The sequence below is a fragment of the Oncorhynchus mykiss genome, chromosome 9, assembly GCF_057628025.1.
Source record: "Oncorhynchus mykiss isolate SJ-2025 chromosome 9, ASM5762802v1, whole genome shotgun sequence".
NCBI classification, from domain to species: domain Eukaryota; kingdom Metazoa; phylum Chordata; class Actinopteri; order Salmoniformes; family Salmonidae; genus Oncorhynchus; species Oncorhynchus mykiss.
This window is the reverse complement of record NC_143030.1, coordinates 76,451,300-76,470,892: the sequence shown is the minus strand read 5'-3', so window position 1 is coordinate 76,470,892 and position 19,593 is coordinate 76,451,300. Positions and strand designations below refer to the sequence as shown.

The window sequence follows — 19,593 nt, the reverse complement described above, 5'->3', positions numbered from 1 at the left end:
ATCATTATTTGGGTGATTAACATTTTGATTGTGTGAAAAACAAAAGATGAACACCAACAAACAGAACAGACAACAAACCCAGTCGACACCACACAACGTCATCTAGAAGTAAAAAGGTCCAGCCCATGATAAATCAAACGCCCATGATAAATCAAACGCCCATGATAAATCAAACGCCCATGATAAACCAAACGCCCATGATAAATCAAACGCCCATGATAAATCAAACGCCCATGATAAATCAAACGCCCATGATAAACCAAACGCCCATGATAAATCAAACGCCCATGATAAATCAAACGCCCATGATAAATCAAACGCCCATGATAAACCAAACGCCCATGATAAACCAAACGCCCATGATAAATCAAACGCCCATGATAAATCAAACGCCCATGATAAACCAAACGCCCATGATAAATCAAACGCCCATGATAAATCAAACGTCCATGATAAATCAAACGCCCATGATAAATCAATCATAGTATACAATAATAACAGTATCCAACAATATACAATAACAGTATCCAACAATATACAATAATAACAGTATACAACAATATACCATAATAGTATACAACAATAACAGTATCCAACAATATACAATAATAACAGTATCCAACAATATACAATAACAGTATCCAACAATATACAATAATAACAGTATACAACAATATACCATAATAGTATACAATAATAACAGTATCCAACAATATACAATAATAACAGTATACAACAATATACCATAATAGTATACAACAATAACAGTATCCAACAATATACAATAATAACAGTATCCAACAATATACAATAACAGTATCCAACAATATACAATAATAACAGTATACAACAATATACCATAATAGTATACAACAATAACAGTATCCAACAATATACAATAATAACAGTATACAACAATATACAATAATAACAGTATCCAACAATATACAATAATAACAGTATACAACAATATACAATAATAACAGTATACAACAATATACCATAATAGTATACAACAATAACAGTATCCAACAATATACAATAATAACAGTATACAACAATATACCATAATAGTATACAACAATATATCACAATAATATATAATAATAATTGTATATCATAATAATAAATCATATCATAAACAAAAAATCATAATAGTATACAATAATATATCATAATAATAGTATATAATAATATATAAAATAATAGTATATAATAATATAATAATAATAGTATATAATAATATATAAAATAATAGTATATAATAAATAATAATAATAATAGTATATAATAATATATCATAATAATAGTATACTATAATAATAAATATAATACTAGTATATAATAGTATATAATAATAATAGTATACTATAATAATAAATCATAATAATAGTATATTATAATAATAGTATATAATAATATACAATAATATATCATAATAATATTATACAATAACATATTATAATAATAATATACAATAATATATCATAATAATAGTATATAATAATGTGATAATAGTATATAATAATATATCATAATAATAGTATACAATAATATATCATAATAGTATACAATAATATTATAATAATAGTATACTATAATAATAGTATATAATAATTTATTATAATAGTATGCTGTAATAAGTATATAATAATGTATTATAATAATAGTATATAGTAATATATTATAATAGTATATAATATACAATAATATATAATAATAATAGTATACTATAATAATAGTATATAATAATTTATTATAATAGTATACTATAATAATAATAATAATAATATAATACATTATAATAATAGTATATAATAATATATTATAATAGTATACTATAATAATAGCATATAATATCATAATACTAGTATATAATAATATATGTCATAAATGTACCTCCTGCACCAGGGTCTCGCCGGTCTCAGACACGTGAAAGGTCACTACTTTTTGCCCTCCCCCTGTCGCCGAGGTAACGCCCGTCCAGGAGCCTGCTTCTAGAACATTGGAGTCAGACGACTTCAACACCTGTACCTGAGGTAACAGACAGAAAGGCTGCTCATAGACAGAATGCAGATGCATTCCTATTCACGCAGACCATAGCATTTCTACTGCTCCTTGGGTGGATAGATCAACTAACCATGGATAGATCAACTAACCATGGATAGATCAACTAACCATGGATAGATCAACTAACCATGGATAGATCAACTAACCATGGATAGGTCAACTAACCATGGATCGGTCAACTAACCATGGATCGATCAACTAACCATGGATCGATCAACTAACCATGGATCGATCAACTAACCATGGATCGATCAACTAACCATGGATCGATCAACTAACCATGGATAGATCAACTAACCATGGATAGATCAACTAACCATGGATAGATCAACTAACCAATGGATAGATCAACTAACCATGGATAGATCAACTAACCATGGATAGATCAACTAACCATGGATAGATCAACTAACCATGGATCGATCAACTAACCATGGATCGATCAACTAACCATGGATAGATCAACTAACCATGGATAGATCAACTAACCATGGATAGATCAACTAACCATGGATAGGTCAACTAACCAATGGATAGATCAACTAACCATGGATAGATCAACTAACCATGGATAGATCAACTAACCATGGATTGTCAGATAGAGGGCAGGATAGAACTTTGTCAGGATGTAAAAACCAAAGCTTTGGGCAGTACCTGCAGTGAGTTTCCCACCAGCTCTCTGGCGTTGCTCATATTCAACAGCAGATCCAAAGCATTCTGGGCTGACAGGTCTGAGTTTCCGGCTGTGGAGATGGCGAGAGAGTCTCAGACATGGTTCAGTCATGCCTTACACTCAATATACTATACAGTACATGCAAATGTTGTTAATGTGTTTGGAGGAGATCAACTGATCAATTTCTGTTGAGACAATACATTTATATTGAGCCATAAAAAGGTATTTTTTCATCCATGTCATTTGTGTCTGTCCTTTTGTATGGCAGGAATCACTGACCCTGTTCGTAGATGATGGTGGTGTTTCCCATTGCATCTTGGGAGACTGAGGCGTTCTGCATTGTCTGCATGGCTTGTAGTGTATCAGGATCCACCGCCAGCTAACACAGGGGAAAAAAACTGAGTCACAGGCCTGCAGCTTTTCTATTCTGAACCTGCAGCTGTTCATATTCCAAAGCATAGAAATGCAAGAGAAGCTCACCAAGCCTGTTTACAGATCAGTTTGTGATGTCTTTCCAATTGGCTAATCGACCAGGCTATGCATCTAATCAACCCTAACAGATCTGGGACCAGGCTATGCATCTAATCAACCCTAACAGATCTGGGACCAGGCTATGCCTGTAATCAACCCTAACAGATCTGGGACCAGGCTATGCCTGTAATCAACCCTAACAGATCTGGGACCAGGCTATGCCTGTAATCAACCCTAACAGATCTGGGACCAGGCTATGCCTGTAATCAACCCTAACAGATCTGGGACCAGGCTATGCCTGTAATCAACCCTAACAGATCTGGGACCAGGCTATGCCTGTAATCAACCCTAACAGATCTGGGACCAGGCTATGCATCTAATCAACCCTAACAGATCTGGGACCAGGCTATGCCTGTAATCAACCCTAACAGATCTGGGACCAGGCTATGCATCTAATCAACCCTAACAGATCTAGGACCAGGCTATGCCTGTAATCAACCCTAACAGATCTGGGACCAGGCTATGACTGTAATCAACCCTAACAGATCTGGGACCAGGCTATGCATCTAATCAACCCTAACAGATCTGGGACCAGGCTATGCCTGTAATCAACCCTAACATATCTGGGACCAGGCTATGCCTGTAATCAACCCTAACAGATCTGGGACCAGGCTATGCCTGTAATCAACCCTAACAGATCTGGAACCAGGCTATGCCTGTAATCAACCCTAACAGATCTGGGACCAGGCTCTCCAGACGTACTATAGTGTTCTGTAGGCCCGGTGTGTCGTCGTGTTGCTGTTTGAGTTCCTCTATCTGTTGCTGGGTGAAGAAAGGTCTCCTCCTCCGCCTGACGGGCTCCTCAGGGTGCGTAGCGCTCCACTCCTCAAACGCCTCCGGGTGGCGACACTGGACGTGCAGACGCAGGTTCTTACGGTGTTTCGTCATGAAGTGGCACATCTCACAGGAGAACGGTTTCTCTCCTGGGAGGAAGAAATGTTTTACACACGGAAACATGCATTAGCCACGGAGAGGCACAGGGTCAGTCTCAGTGCAGCGCCCCCTGGAAGGAGAGCAATTAAGGGGCTGAGTGCCATAATCAAGGGTACAATGACAGGAGATCAGAGACCAGCAGTTCAGTTCCCACTGTACGCTAGGCCTGTGGTTTGAACCAGCAACCTTTTGGCTACTGCTCCGTCTCGCTAGCCTCTAGGCTAGCTACTCTGCCAAATCAAATCATTGGTGACTCACCTGTGTGTTTGATGGCCAGGTGTGAGACCAGGAAGTCCTCTTTAGAGGTGGAGTATTTACAGTAGTCACATTTAAAGGGCCGGTCGTTGGTGTGGGACAGCTGGTGGTTGAGCAAGAGCTTCTTGTTGTCACAGTCATAGTCACAGAACTCACACTTGAACCTGGAATAGAAACATGCATTAGATCGCAGGTCTTGAATCCAAACATGTCGACTGTGTCTTGTATGGTAGGAGAAAAAGGTTTTGAAACAGGGTGAATTCGAAGTAGATTTTTCTTTCACGGTGCAAATTGTTTTTGCTCCAGTGTGTACTGAACACCACCATGGCCTCACAGGACTGACTAGGTTTATGTTCCGCTAAGGGGCTACGTTCCGCTAAGGGGCTTCGTTCCGCTAAGGGGATACGTTCCGCTAAGGGGCTACGTTCCGCTAAGGGGCTTCGTTCCGCTAAGGGGATATGTTCCGCTAAGGGGCTACGTTCCGCTAAGGGGGATATGTTCCGCTAAGGGGGATATGTTCCGCTAAGGGGCATACGTTCCGCTAAGGGGCTACGTTCCGCTAAGGGGCATACGTTCCGCTAAGGGGCTACGTTACGCTAAGGGGCTACGTTACGCTAAGGGGTTAGGTTCCGCTAAGGGGCTACGTTACGCTAAGGGGCTACGTTCCGCTAAGGGGCTACGTTCCGCTAAGGGGCTACGTTACGCTAAGGGGCTACGTTACGCTAAGGGGCTACGTTCCGCTAAGGGGTTAGGTTCCGCTAAGGGGCTACGTTACGCTAAGGGGCTACGTTCCGCTAAGGGGCTACGTTCCGCTAAGGGGCTACGTTCCGCTAAGGGGCTACGTTACGCTAAGGGGCTACGTTCCGCTAAGGGGCTACGTTCCGCTAAGGGGCTACGTTCCGCTAAGGGGCTACGTTCCGCTAAGGGGCCAAGTTCCGCTAAGGGGCTACGTTAGCGAAAATGGCACTACATCCTGTACTGACCTGCTGTTGTCAACACTCTGGATGTGTGTGAGGAGATGCATCTTGAACGTATATCTCTTCTTGAAGGACTTCCCACACTGCAGTCAAAGCACATACAGAGATTTATAAAGATTTTAAATGAAAACCTGAGATTGTAACTCAAAAAACATTATTGATTTGAGTGGATTATTGTAATGATTAATGGTGACAGTGATTAACTATTCCAATAATACACAGGTCTCCTCGTTCACATTTAAAAACAAAGTTGATAATTAAGATGAATTCATTTAATTTACTTTCTTGAACATGCGTGTGTGTGAGCGTGCGTATGTGTGTCTCAGTGCTGTTACCTTGTCACACATGTGTGGTTTCTCGGTACTGTGTGTCTTCATGTGCTGAGTGAGTCTCTTCTGCATGGGGTAGACTCTGTGGCACACTGGACACGGGAACGACAACACCTTAGATACCTGCTGAGAGTCAGACAGACCACACTGGACACGGGAACGACAACACCTTAGATACCTGCTGAGAGTCAGACAGACCACACTGGACACGGGAACGACAACACCTTAGATACCAGCTGTGAGTCAGACAGACCACACTGGACACGGGAACGACAACACCTTAGATACCAGCTGTGAGTCAGACAGACCACACTGGACACGGGAACGACAACACCTTAGATACCAGCTGTGAGTCAGACAGACCACACTGGACACGGGAACGACAACACCTTAGATACCAGCTGAGAGTCAGACAGACCACACTGGAAACGGGAACGACAACACCTTAGTAGGGTTGCGCCATGTCAACCTTTGTCCTATCGTGATTATGTACCCAAAAAATATTGTGATATAAGATTCTATTGCCCCCATTGGTCCTCCCCCCCAAAAAAAATTATCAGCTAAAATGACAGTTGGGCTGTAGCGCAAAATCGCCACAGCAACGAGACGGATCCTGATAAAATATGTTTTTTAAAGCCTGGCAAGTGCAAGCAATGGCAAATCTGTTCTAATGATTATTTCTGGTGGAGGAGCAGAACAGGTGTGGTGTGTCGGTGTCTGTGTGGCACACACCTGATGTAGAAGCAACTGTCTGGTGAGGAACAGTCTGTCTTACCGTAGTGAGCTAGGTTATAGGACTACATCATGGTGAGGAACAGTCTGTCTTACCGTAGTGAGCTAGGTTATAGGACTACATCATGGTGAGGAACAGTCTGTCTTACCGTAGTGAGCTAGGTTATAGGACTACATCATGGTGAGGAACAGTCTGTCTTACCGTAGTGAGCTAGGTTATAGGACTACATCATGGTGAGGAACAGTCTGTCTTACCGTAGTGAGCTAAGTTATAGGACTACATCATGGTGAGGAACAGTCTGTCTTACCGTAGTGAGCTAGGTTATAGGACTACATCATGATGAGGAAGAGTGTCTTACCATAGTGAGCTAGGTTATAGGACTACATCATGATGAGGAACAGTCTGTCTCACCATAGTGAGCTAGGTTATAGGACTACATCATGGTGAGGAACAGTGTCTTACCATAGTGAGCTAGGTTATAGGACTACATCATGATGAGGAACAGTCTGTCTCACCATAGTGAGCTAGGTTATAGGACTACATCATGGTGAGGAACAGTGTCTTACCATAGTGAGCTAGGTTATAGGACTACATCATGGTGAGGAACAGTGTCTCACCATAGTGAGCTAGGTTATAGGACTACATCATGATGAGGAACAGTGTCTCACCATAGTGAGCTAGGTTATAGGACTACATCATGGTGAGGAACAGTGTCTCACCATAGTGAGCTAGGTTATAGGACTACATCATGATGAGGAACAGTGTCTCACCATAGTGAGCTAGGTTATAGGACTACATCATGGTGAGGAACAGTGTCTTACCGTAGTGAGCTAGGTTATAGGACTACATCATGATGAGGAACAGTCTGTCTCACCATAGTGAGCTAGGTTATAGGACTACATCATGATGAGGAACAGTGTCTCACCATAGTGAGCTAGGTTATAGGACTACATCATGGTGAGGAACAGTGTCTTACCGTAGTGAGCTAGGTTATAGGACTACATCATGGTGAGGAACAGTGTCTTACCGTAGTGAGCTAGGTTATAGGACTACATCATGTATATACGTATAGGATACTGATATAGTTGGTTCTTTTATAAAGGGATGATCTGGATAGAAAAGCCTTACTATGGTAACTGAATATTCATAGATTTAAAAAAAGAGAAGGGGGAAATACTTACTGACTCAGACTTTGTTTTCCTGTGAACGGAAGAAAAATAATTTACGGTTGATGATTGATTGATTGAACTGTAATGTATTTTTAGATCAAGTCGATCAATCTGAAATCTTAAAAAACAGTAAATGTACTGTAGGTCTGGCGAGTTGTATTGAGCTCACAGGGGAATGGCCCACGTGGTGGCAGGAGAGAACATACTGGTCCTGGTTGTGTACTGCGGAGTACCCTGATTACATCCTGTGTGTGTGTGCCCGTATACATTCTTGTCCTTGTTGTATATTGCAGAGTGTCTGATGATATCCTGTGTGTGTGTGTGTGTGTGTGTGTGTGTACATACTTGTCCTTGTTGTGTATTGCAGAGTGTCTGATGACATCCTTCTTATACACACTGCTGTAGTCACACTCCTCACACTTGAAGGGCTTGTTCCCCTGGTGGTTGAACATGTGTTCCTGTTAACACAGCAGAGACAACAGGCTCTTACCATTCCACTGTGGTTATTACAGAAAGTACAGTGAACAGACAAGGCCTGAGATACAAGAGAACAACTGAAGACTGATTCAATGATTGTTTCTTCAATCAAAGTCATTATTTTGCAATAAAGACTAATGACCTGCTGCTGTAATGAGGGCTATGTACAGTCAGTCAGTAATCCAGTCAGTAATCCAGTTATTCAGTCAGTCAGTTATTCAGTAATCCTGTCAGTCAGTTATTCAGTAATCCAGTCAGTCAGTTATTCAGTAATCCAGTCAGTCAGTTATTCAGTAATCCAGTCAGTCAGTTATTCAGTAATCCAGTCAGTCAGTTATTCAGTAATCCTGTCATTCAGTCAGTTATTCAGTAATCCAGTCATTCAGTCAGTTATTCAGTAATCCAGTCAGTCAGTTATTCAGTAATCCAGTCAGTCAGTTATTCAGTAATCCAGTCAGTCAGTTATTCAGTAATCCAGTCAGTCAGTTATTCAGTAATCCAGTCAGTCAGTTATTCAGTAATCCAGTCAGTCAGTTATTCAGTAATCCAGTCATTCAGTCAGTTATTCAGTAATCCAGTCAGTCAGTTATTCAGTAATCCAGTCAGTCAGTTATTCAGTAATCCAGTCAGTCAGTTATTCAGTAATCCTGTCAGTCAGTTATTCAGTAATCCAGTCAGTCAGTTATTCAGTAATCCAGTCATTCAGTTATTCAGTAATCCAGTCAGTCAGTTATTCAGTAATCCTGACAGTCAGTTATTCAGTAATCCAGTCAGTCAGTCAGTAATCCAGTCAGTCAGTTATTCAGTAATCCAGTCATTCAGTTATTCAGTAATCCAGTCAGTCAGTTATTCAGTAATCCAGTCATTCAGTTATTCAGTAATCCAGTCAGTCAGTAATCCAGTCAGTCAGTTATTCAGTAATCCAGTCATTCAGTTATTCAGTAATCCAGTCAGTCAGTTATTCAGTAATCCTGACAGTCAGTTATTCAGTAATCCAGTCAGTCAGTCAGTAATCCAGTCAGTCAGTTATTCAGTAATCCAGTCAGTCAGTTATTCAGTAATCCAGTCAGTCAGTTATTCAGTAATCCAGTCAGTCAGTTATTCAGTAATCCAGTCAGTCAGTTATTCAGTAATCCAGTCAGTCAGTTATTCAGTAATCCAGTCAGTCAGTTATTCAGTAATCCAGTCAGTCAGTCAGTAATCCAGTCAGTCAGTTATTCAGTAATCCAGTCAATCAGTTATTCAGTAATCCAGTCAGTCAGTTATTCAGTAATCCTGACAGTCAGTTATTCAGTAATCCAGTCATTCAGTCAGTTATTCAGTAATCCAGTTATTCAGTAATCCATTCAGTCAGTCAGTTATTCAGTCAGTCAGTTATTCAGTAATCCAGTCAGTCAGTCAGTAATCCAGTCAGTCAGTTGTTCAGTAATCCAGTCAGTCAGTCAGTAATCCAGTCAGTCCGTTATTCAGTAATCCAGTCAGTCAGTTATTCAGTAATCCAGTCAGTCAGTTATTCAGTAATCCAGTCAGTCAGTTATTCAGTAATCCAGTCAGTCAGTCAGTAATCCAGTCAGTCAGTTATTCAGTAATCCAGTCAGTCAGTCAGTAATCCAGTCAGTCAGTTGTTCAGTAATCCAGTCAGTCAGTCAGTAATCCAGTCAGTCCGTTATTCAGTAATCCAGTCAGTCAGTCAGTAATCCAGTCAGTTATTCAGTAATCCAGTCAGTCAGTCAGTAATCCAGTCAGTCAGTTATTCAGTAATTCAGTCAGTCAGTTATTCAGTCAGTCAGTTATTCAGTAATCCAGTCAGTCAGTTATTCAGTAATCCAGTCAATCAGTTATTCAGTAATCCAGTCAATCAGTTATTCAGTAATCCAGTCAATCAGTTATTCAGTTATCCAGTCAGTCAGTCAGTAATCCAGTCAGTCAGTGAATGAGTCAGCCGTACAGTGCCTAGTGAAAGTCTACACGCCCCTTGCACAGAAAATATAATCTAAGGGATTACCACCCCCACAAAAAAATGTAGCGACCTGTGGCTGAATCTAGTTGATGATCCCTGGCATATGTCTTCACACCCCAGAGGTAATACTTGGTGGTAGCACGTTTGGCAGCCATTTTATTTTTTAAATCATTCATGGACAGCAATATTCAAACTGTGTCTGATTTTCAAACGGATTTAAAGTAAAGACAGACTGTATCCCCCTGGAACACTCCTGGAACACTCCACACCTCCTGGAAAACTCCTGGAACACTCCTGGAACACTCCACACCTCCTGGTGGAATATGGTTCCTATGAATATGGTTCCTCTGAATATGGTTCCTCTGTATTTGATAGAGAATTGACTATGTGAGGTGCGGCAGTGGGGAGGGTGAAGGTTATCGCAGTGTCTTGTGTTAACCTGGAAGAATCCATTGAAGGGTTTAGATAAACTGTCTGGGAGGTATGAATATTCGTAGAGGAAAGTGCATAATTGGCGAAAATTAATGTCGTAAATAGACAAGATATTGAGTTTCTTAAACAAAGGTGCAGATGGAGCCAGGTAATTAGAGGTGGCTAGTCTTACAAATGTATTTTGTACGATGAGTAGAAGGCATATGTTCTGGCACAGACAATATTACAGTAAATGTGAGATGGGTAAAAGAAGCTCTAGTATAGACTTAAGAAACAAGGCTGATGAACCAAACCACCAGATGATACAAACAGATTTCCTCACTTTGCTGCAGACACATTGATTATGATCTCACTTAGAACTCAGAGGAATCTAGTGGATTTGACAAGTTCCATTTCATTCCCACCTTTTAAGATTCTGGCTTTTAGTTTTTTTTTTACATTTAAAAGATAATTTGTTCATCTGGAATTATTCAGAACATTTTTAGTGAATAAAAATTATTGTGTGATAAAATCAAATTGGTTTTCATCAGCAAAGAGAATGGGAGGTATGGTGGAGGTCACGGAGGTATGGTGGAGGTCATGGAGGTATGGTGGAGGTCATGGAGGTATGGTGGAAGTCATGGAGGTATGGTGGAGGTCATGGAGGTATGGTGGAGGTCATGGAGGAAGTCATGGAGGTATGGTGGAGGTCATGGAGGTATGGTGGAGGTCATGGAGGTATGGTGGAGGTCATGGAGGTATGGTGGAGGTCATGGAGGTATGGTGGAGGTCATGGAGGTATGGTGGAGGTCATGGAAGTATGGTGGAGGTCATGGAGGTATGGTGGAGGTCATGGAGGTATGGTGGAAGTCATGGAGGTATGGTGGAGGTCATGGAGGTATGGTGGAGGTCATGGAGGTATGGTGGAAGTCATGGAGGTATGGTGGAGGTCATGGAGGTATGGTGGAGGTCATGGAGGTATGGTGGAGGTCATGGAGGTATGGTGGAGGTCATGGAGGTATGGTGGAGGTCATGGAGGTATGGTGGAGGTCATGGAGGTATGGTGGAGGTCATGGAGGTATGGTGGAGGTCATGGCAACAAGGTCATTGATATGAGTTAGAAATAATATAAAGATACAAACTTCTTATTCATTTAAAAAAAATAGTGATACGAGGAATAACAATAACGAGTAAAATTAAGATGGATATATACAGGAAGTACAGGACAGGAAGTACCAGTACCAAGTTCCTGTGAAAAGAAGGAAGCATGCATCAAATTTAAAATAAAATTGAATTATGTTAGCAACAATATTGCAAGACAACATGGCTTAAAAATAAATCCAATCCAACACGTCACAGAGTGAAACCCTCTGTATTTCCATGTAATGTGGTGGCAGCATCATGTTATGGGTATGTTTGTTACTGACAGGTTCTGGGGAGTTTATCAGGATGAAAATAAATATGAAAGGAGCAAAACCCAGGTAAAAAGTTAGAGGAAAACATGCCTCAGTCTTTTGAAAACCAAACCCTGGGATAGAGTTTATTTCTCAGTGGGACAATTATACACATTTTAATGCCAAAGACACACCAGAATGGCTTTCCAAGAGGTGTGGAGTGTTCCTGAATGGTCCAGTATCGGTCCTGACTTAAATCTGCTTGAAAATCATAAACAAGATTTGAATATTGTTGTCCATCAATGATTCCCAAACAAATGCACTGTGCTTGAGCGATTTTGACAAAAACAATGAATATATGTTGCCCTAAGAGTTGTGCAGAGTGGGTCGAATCTTATTAAAATTGACTTACAGCAGAATTTGTTACCAAAGGTGCTTCTAATTTGTTACAAAAAAAACATTTGCTTAAAAAATTATAATAATTGAAATATATATTTTTTTCTTTCACTTTGAAAATATGGACCAGGTTGTGTAGATCTGTAGGGTATAAAAAAATAAAACTATTGAGTCCCTTTTTATAAGCAGAAGAGACTTGCCTGGGCCAAGAAACACGAGCAATGGGTTTTAGAACATTTTATGGCAGCAAAATATGACAACTGTACAAGGCACTGTACAACTTTCACTAGGCACTGTACAATTGACTGACCGGCTGACCGTCTGACTGGCTGATCGTCTGACTGTACGCCCCGGCCCACTCACCTTAAGCGAGGACCATCGTTTGCAGCGGTAGTTACACTGCAGGCATTTGAAGCACTCTGGGTCGTTTCCTTGGTGAGAGTCAACGTGGAACCTCAGGTCCTCCTGGGACAGGAAGCGAGAGCCGCAGATCCAACAACTGTGAGGCCTCAGGAGCGGCTTCAGAGACTTACAGTACCTAACAGCACAGACGGGGAAGAGGTTCCTAAAAGCTTCATAGCTCACACAGTATTTTATATCTCTGGATGACGCAGAGAAGACTGACAAGCTTATAATACCAATCTAGAGGATGCAGGGGATGAGGTAGTCATGGTTTGGTTGCGAGAGCTCTTATAATACCAATCTAGAGGATGCAGGGGATGAGGTAGTCATGGTTTGGTTGCGAGAGCTCTTATAATACCAATCTAGAGGATGCAGGGGATGAGGTAGTCATGGTTTGGTTGCGAGAGCTCTTATAATACCAATCTAGAGGATGCAGGGGATGAGGTAGTCATGGTTTGGTTGCGAGAGCTCTTATAATACCAATCTAGAGGATGCAGGGGATGAGGTAGTCATGGTTTGGTTGCGAGAGCTCTTATAATACCAATCTAGAGGATGCAGGGGATGAGGTAGTCATGGTTTGGTTGCGAGAGCTCTTCCTACAGATACATCTATTGACAGAATGTTATACCTTTTTCACACTACAGAGAAATGCTGAGCTACCTGCACTGCATTCATCACATCTGCTGGAAAAGGACCATTTGAAAATAAAACGTATTTTTGCCAGCTCACTTCCAGTACAGTTGGGGCCCTCCCAATACTTCAACAAGGGTATATAGCTGTTGACAGGACTCAGTGAGAAAGGCCGCTCCAGGTGTCAGTAATAATATGAAACTGAGTCTTACTTGCGGTTCATGTACTTCTTGTACTTCTTTCTGATGAACCGCTTGGAGGGTCGACCCCGTTTCCTTGGGAAAAGCTCTTCTGGCCTCCCATTGGACGACGGGTCTTTGTTCTCAGAGTCCGATTGGCTGATGCCGGCTTCCGCTGTGTTTCCATTGGCCAAGGGACCTGGGCCGTTTCCCAGGCCTGAGGAACTGGCCTCCTCCGAGCCTTGAGGATCCACACTCCCCTTAGGCTTTGACGTCCCGTCTGCTACTGCCTCTGCATACATCCAAAACAAGAAGTTCATGCCCTGATAGCAAACCTATTGAATAAGATAATTCAAATGAAAGACAAAACGGCATTCTCTTCCTGCAGTTTGTTTCCCACCAGCTTTTCAGCTAGAAAGCCTTCATATTACAATGGACAGATTATTCAGAAAAACAGAGGTGGTGCATGGCATGAGTATTTGTGCAGTATATATGATACCCACCCTTGCCGTTGTAGCTGCCCTCTGTGTAGGTGAACTTCCTGGGTCGTCCCACCCTGCGCCTGGGGCGGTCTGTGGAGGAGGACGAGGAGCAGGGAGGGGGGACAGGTTGTCGCAGGAGAGCAGGCTGTCTGCCCCTACAGTCCTCATCTGCTGGGTTATAGTCACTGTCCTCTGGGGGGGGGGGGGGGGGGGGGGGGGGGGGAAGAGAGAGAGTGAGTGTGTAAATCCCAAATCAACTGCTAGCCCCTAGGCGCAGATCTGCAATCATTACATTTTTTTCCCAGCCGGTTATTGTTATGGAAAAGACTGCCAGTCTCACGGTAATTGACAGCTAATTAAGCATAAACACGTTTAGCATCTTCAGGCCTCCTCATTGGCTACAAGCCGCTGATGTGCACCTTTGGAACATCTACATTTTAAAAAGTCTAATAAATCTAAATACATAAATCAATATAAACCATCACAATAAATCCATGTTTTATTTTAGGCAGGTCTAAAGAAACATGATATGAATATTTTTTGTATTCCGGAGAACAGAATATGAGTTGGCCTACTGTGCGTTATCTGTCTATGCCCCATGATATAGGCTGTATACTTGTTCAATTAGAAGACTAGATATGCTTATTAGTTTCATTATTTTAGAATAAAGAAGAATATAATTTAACTTAGCTTAATAAAATGGAAAGGATATATATTTTCCCATCCCGGAGTGAGTGTGCATATTGGAGTGGCTACGTTGAGCATTAAAGTGGTCATTTGAAACAGGTCTTATATGATAGATTCAGAGTTATTTGGCAACTTTAGTTGTGAATGATACAAACCTTAGAATGTCTTAGAGATGAACACATATATGGGCTGCAAGATGCGACCAAAGGCAGTTAATGAGTTGAGAAAGTCAAAAAAAAAAAAAAAGCTTGTTCCTTGCCTCAGGCTACACAGCTGTTCTCTCATCAAGTGATCATCATTTTCACCCATCAGACTATTCTCAATGTAATCTGGTCTTTACTAATATGTAGAATTAGTTTGGATTTAGAATGGCCCATTATCAAATGGGAAGGAACAGGGGAAGGAGCAAAAATACATGTCACCTGTAAGCAATGGAATTGTAGCCACTTCTCCGCCAGTACGTTTTTCCACTCATGTCGGGTAGGCTACTCTGGTCATTTTGCAGCACAACAGGTGATATTCTGCCCAAACTCTGCATGCCAAGGGCTCGCCAACCTGTTCCTGCAGTTCCTCCAGTGCTTAATTTGGGAAACCAGCCAAACCCGGACGACGCTGGGCCAATTGTGCGCCGCCCTATGGGACTCCCAATCACGGCCGGTTGCAATAGAGCCTGGAATCAAACCAGGGTCTGTAGTGACACCTCTAGCACTGAGATGCAGTTTAGACCGCCGCGCCACTCGGGAGCCCAGTGGTGAGATACTGTATTCTGTAGCTAAAGGTAATGTGTCAGCCTATTAATTATGAAAATATTTAAAAGAATATCCTATTACTAGGCTATTCAAACTCAAATACAGATGAACTATAATTGTAGGCTACCTGTGAATTTGTTTAATTTAGGCTAGACCAATGTACCAAAGATATCTGGAATCACCTCATGAAGCTGGTTGAAAGAATGCCAAGAGTGTGCAAAGCTGTCATCAAGGCCAAGGGTGGCTACTTTGAAGAATCTCAACACTTTTTTGGTTACTACATGATTCCATATGTGTTATTTCATCGTTTTGATGTCGTCACTATTATTCTACAATGTAGAAAATAGTAAAACAAATTAAGAAAAACCCTGGAATGAGTAGATGTGTCCAAACTTTTGACTGTCCAGAGTGCATAAGAAGATATTAACAATTTTCCTGCAGGCATGACTCATGACTGCTGGTGTGGCAGTAATATGGTCACAGCAACAGCTATAGTTGATGAGCAAGTGATGACAGTGGATCAGTGAGTGAGTGAGTGAGTGAGTAACTATCTGCTTTTGCCTAGCGACAATGCATTTCTGTAAAGTACAATAATTGATCTAAAATGACAGGGATCTCCACGGACTGTACCTTCAGGGTCATCGATGGCCCCAGCGTCTACGATGTCATCGTCCTCTGGCTCCTCAGGCTGGGGCTCTGGTTTCACCTCAGCCTGCTGACGGGCCAACGTATCACTACGCCGGGGCCGACCACGACCACGCTTCTTAGGAGGGGGGCCACCTGGAAGTAACACAAACACCATCAATCAGCTAATCAATTCAAACTTCCTCTTTGGCAGAGTGCTTGTTCGATAAATGATAAAGGGTTGTATTAGTCTATTTTTTTTCTCCCTGGGGGATCAATAACGTTTAATTCCAATTAATTCAGCTGGGGATAAATAAAAGGTTCATTCTAATTAATTAGGCTGAGGATCAATAAAGTTCGATTCGAATTCATTTAGTTTCTGTCTCTCAGCTCTCTCTAGGTGTCATAGGGCTACTGTACCTGTGGGTTTGAAGTGCCTGTCTCTCAGCTCTCTCTAGGTGTCATTGGGCTACTGTACCTGTGGGTTTGAAGTGCCTGTCTCTCAGCTCTCTCTACGTGGGATGGGGCTACTGTACCTGTGGGTTTGAAGTGCCTGTCTATCAGCTCTCTCTAGGTGTCATAGGGCTACTGTACCTGTGGGTTTGAAGTGCCTGTCTCTCAGCTCTCTCTAGGTGTCATAGGGCTACTGTACCTGTGGGTTTGAAGTGCCTGTCTCTCAGCTCTCTCTACGTGGGATGGGGCTACTGTACCTGTGGGTTTGAAGTGCCTGTCTATCAGCTCTCTCTAGGTGTCATAGGGCTACTGTACCTGTGGGTTTGAAGTGCCTGTCTCTCAGCTCTCTCTATGTGGGATGGGGCTACTGTACCTGTGGGTTTGAAGTGCCTGTCTATCAGCTCTCTCTAGGTGTCATTGGGCTACTGTACCTGTGGGTTTGAAGTGCCTGTCTCTCAGCTCTCTCTACGTGGGATGGGGCTACTGTACCTGTGGGTTTGAAGTGCCTGTCTATCAGCTCTCTCTAGGTGTCATAGGGCTACTGTACCTGTGGGTTTGAAGTGCCTGTCTCTCAGCTCTCTCTAGGTGTCATAGGGCTACTGTACCTGTGGGTTTGAAGTGCCTGTCTATCAGCTCTCTCTACGTGGGATGGGGCTACTGTACCTGTGGGTTTGAAGTGCCTGTCTATCAGCTCTCTCTAGGTGTCATAGGGCTACTGTACCGGTGGGTTTGAAGTGCCTGTCTATCAGCTCTCTCTACGTGGGATGGGGCTACTGTACCTGTGGGTTTGAAGTGCCTGTCTCTCAGTTCTCTCTACGTGGGATGGGGCTACTGTACCTGTGGGTTTGAAGTGCCTGTCTCTCAGCTCTCTCTAGGTGTCATTGGGCTACTGTACCTGTGGGTTTGAAGTGCCTGTCTATCAGCTCTCTCTATGTGGGATGGGGCTACTGTACCTGTGGGTTTGAAGTGCCTGTCTATCAGCTCTCTCTACGTGGGATGGGGCTACTGTACCTGTGGGTTTGAAGTGCCTGTCTATCAGCTCTCTCTAGGTGTCATAGGGCTACTGTACCTGTGGGTTTGAAGTGCCTGTCTCTCAGCTCTCTCTAGGTGTCATAGGGCTACTGTACCTGTGGGTTTGAAGTGCCTGTCTATCAGCTCTCTCTACGTGGGATGGGGCTACTGTACCTGTGGGTTTGAAGTGCCTGTCTCTCAGCTCTCTCTACGTGAGATGGGGCTACTGTACCTGTGGGTTTGAAGTGCCTGTCTCTCAGCTCTCTCTACGTGAGATGGGGCTACTGTACCTGTGGGTTTGAAGTGCCTGTCTATCAGCTCTCTCTACGTGGGATGGGGCTACTGTACCTGTGGGTTTGAAGTGCCTGTCTCTCAGCTTTCTCTAGGTGTCATAGGGCTACTGTACCTGTGGGTTTGAAGTGCCTGTCTATCAGCTCTCTCTACGTGGGATGGGGCTACTGTACCTGTGGGTTTGAAGTGCCTGTCTCTCAGTTCTCTCTAGATGGGATGGGGCTACTGTACCTGTGGGTTTGAAGTGCCTGTCTCTCAGCTCTCTCTATGTGGGATGGGGCTACTGTACCTGTGGGTTTGAAGTGCCTGTCTCTCAGCTCTCTCTAGGTGTCATTGGGCTACTGTACCTGTGGGTTTGAAGTGCCTGTCTCTCAGCTCTCTCTATGTGGGATGGGGCTACTGTACCTGTGGGTTTGAAGTGCCTGTCTCTCAGCTCTCTCTATGTGGGATGGGGCTACTGTACCTGTGGGTTTGAAGTGCCTGTCTCTCATGTGGTTGATGAGGGTGTCTTTGGAGACACTCTTGTAGGGACACATCTTGCACTTAAACTGCTGAACGATTACCACCTCCATCATCTCCTCCAGTTCAGCCATGGTGTGGGGGACGGCGACCCCTGATCCACTCCCAGCCCCCTCCTCCACGACTGGAGCCCCAGACCCCCCCACCACGCCGCCCTCCTCCTCCTCTCCCCTCGAAGGCCTCTCCAAACTGGGGGACCATGTAGGTTCAGGGGCCTCTTCCATCTCAGGCTCCGGGTGGTAGGAATAGGTTCCACTGCTACTGATGTAAGGGCCAGGCTGGCTCTCAGAACACTCCATAGCCTCTGGATGATCTGCTGAGCCCGAGTCTGCGGTGTCTGCCTGGGGGTGGTGGTGGTCTGTGGTGGAACCCTCGCCTTCTGGGCCAGTGCTGCTGCTGGTGGTTTCCATGTAGTGTGAGTGCTGAGGCTGCTGCTGGTCAGAGTGCTGTGGCTGGTCTGGGTCCTGGTTCTGGTCTGGGTCCTCTCCTTGCCCTTCCTCAGCCTGGTATTGGTAACATCGTGGCTGTTCCGAATCTGCAGCCCCAGACTCCATATATTGCCGCAGGGTTTGGTGACTCTGAGAGTGGGAGTTGGAACAACCGGGCTGCTCTGAATCTGCAACCGCAGCCCCGGACTCCACATACTGCCGCAGGGTTTGGTGACTCTGGGAGTGGTTAGACATAGTTTGGTGATTCTGGGAATGGTTAGCACTGCTGCTGCTGTCGATGTGACTCCGAGAGTGGTGCTGCATCGAATCCTCTTCCTCGTCCCCGGCACACTCCAGGTACGCTCCCGTCCCCGCGCTGCAGTCCACCATATAGTGGGTGTGTCGTAGGCGGGCAGGGGACGAGGGGTTGGAGTCGGTGGCACCGCTACCACTACACTCCACGTACCCCCTTAGGTCCTGGCCAGAGTTGTCGACCATACCGTACTCAGGGAAACGGGACCGGACGAGGGAGCGGGAGGAACGTGTCTGGTCGGGTTCCTCATCGTCTACATATGAGGAGGAGGACTCTCCAGTCTGGTTAAAACAAAATTAAACTTTATTTAAAATGCATTTAAAAATCACAACACACTCCACCATAAAACAATGGAATGACAGATACCACCCTCACCCCCCCCAAAAAAATACAGAATACATAAAGGTGATGAAGATAAAACAAGCATCAAAAACAGAACATAAATAAAGAACAATAAAATCAATGATTTAAAAAAAGGTCAAGTTTAAAAAAATAAATAAAAAAAACGTACGTTTTC

At 43.1% G+C, this 19,593-nt stretch overlaps 1 protein-coding gene across 8 annotated transcripts in view; it reads right to left on the bottom strand.

Annotated features, from left to right (window-relative positions):
* Window positions 1-19,593, bottom strand: part of znf335 (zinc finger protein 335) — a 39,388-nt gene that overhangs the window by 13,501 nt on the left and 6,294 nt on the right. For 2 of the 8 annotated variants that reach the window (XM_090185412.1, XM_090185413.1), the window contains exons 8-21: window positions 18,280-19,357; window positions 16,068-16,217; window positions 14,023-14,193; window positions 13,553-13,811; window positions 12,672-12,846; window positions 8,016-8,128; window positions 7,683-7,701; window positions 5,775-5,915; window positions 5,446-5,522; window positions 4,466-4,626; window positions 3,977-4,197; window positions 3,023-3,122; window positions 2,725-2,813; window positions 1,900-2,034 (exon numbers count right to left, since the gene is read on the bottom strand). In XM_090185412.1, coding sequence (XP_090041538.1) covers window positions 1,900-2,034; window positions 2,725-2,813; window positions 3,023-3,122; window positions 3,977-4,197; window positions 4,466-4,626; window positions 5,446-5,522; window positions 5,775-5,915; window positions 7,683-7,701; window positions 8,016-8,128; window positions 12,672-12,846; window positions 13,553-13,811; window positions 14,023-14,193; window positions 16,068-16,217; window positions 18,280-19,357 — 2,889 coding nt within the window. Of the gene's footprint in view, window positions 1-1,899; window positions 2,035-2,724; window positions 2,814-3,022; window positions 3,123-3,976; window positions 4,198-4,465; window positions 4,627-5,445; window positions 5,523-5,774; window positions 5,971-7,682; window positions 7,702-8,015; window positions 8,129-12,671; window positions 12,847-13,552; window positions 13,812-14,022; window positions 14,194-16,067; window positions 16,218-18,279; window positions 19,358-19,593 lie in introns of those variants that run through there. The other 6 variants (XM_036988914.2, XM_090185415.1, XM_036988915.2 and 3 more) reach the window with 4 other exon arrangements.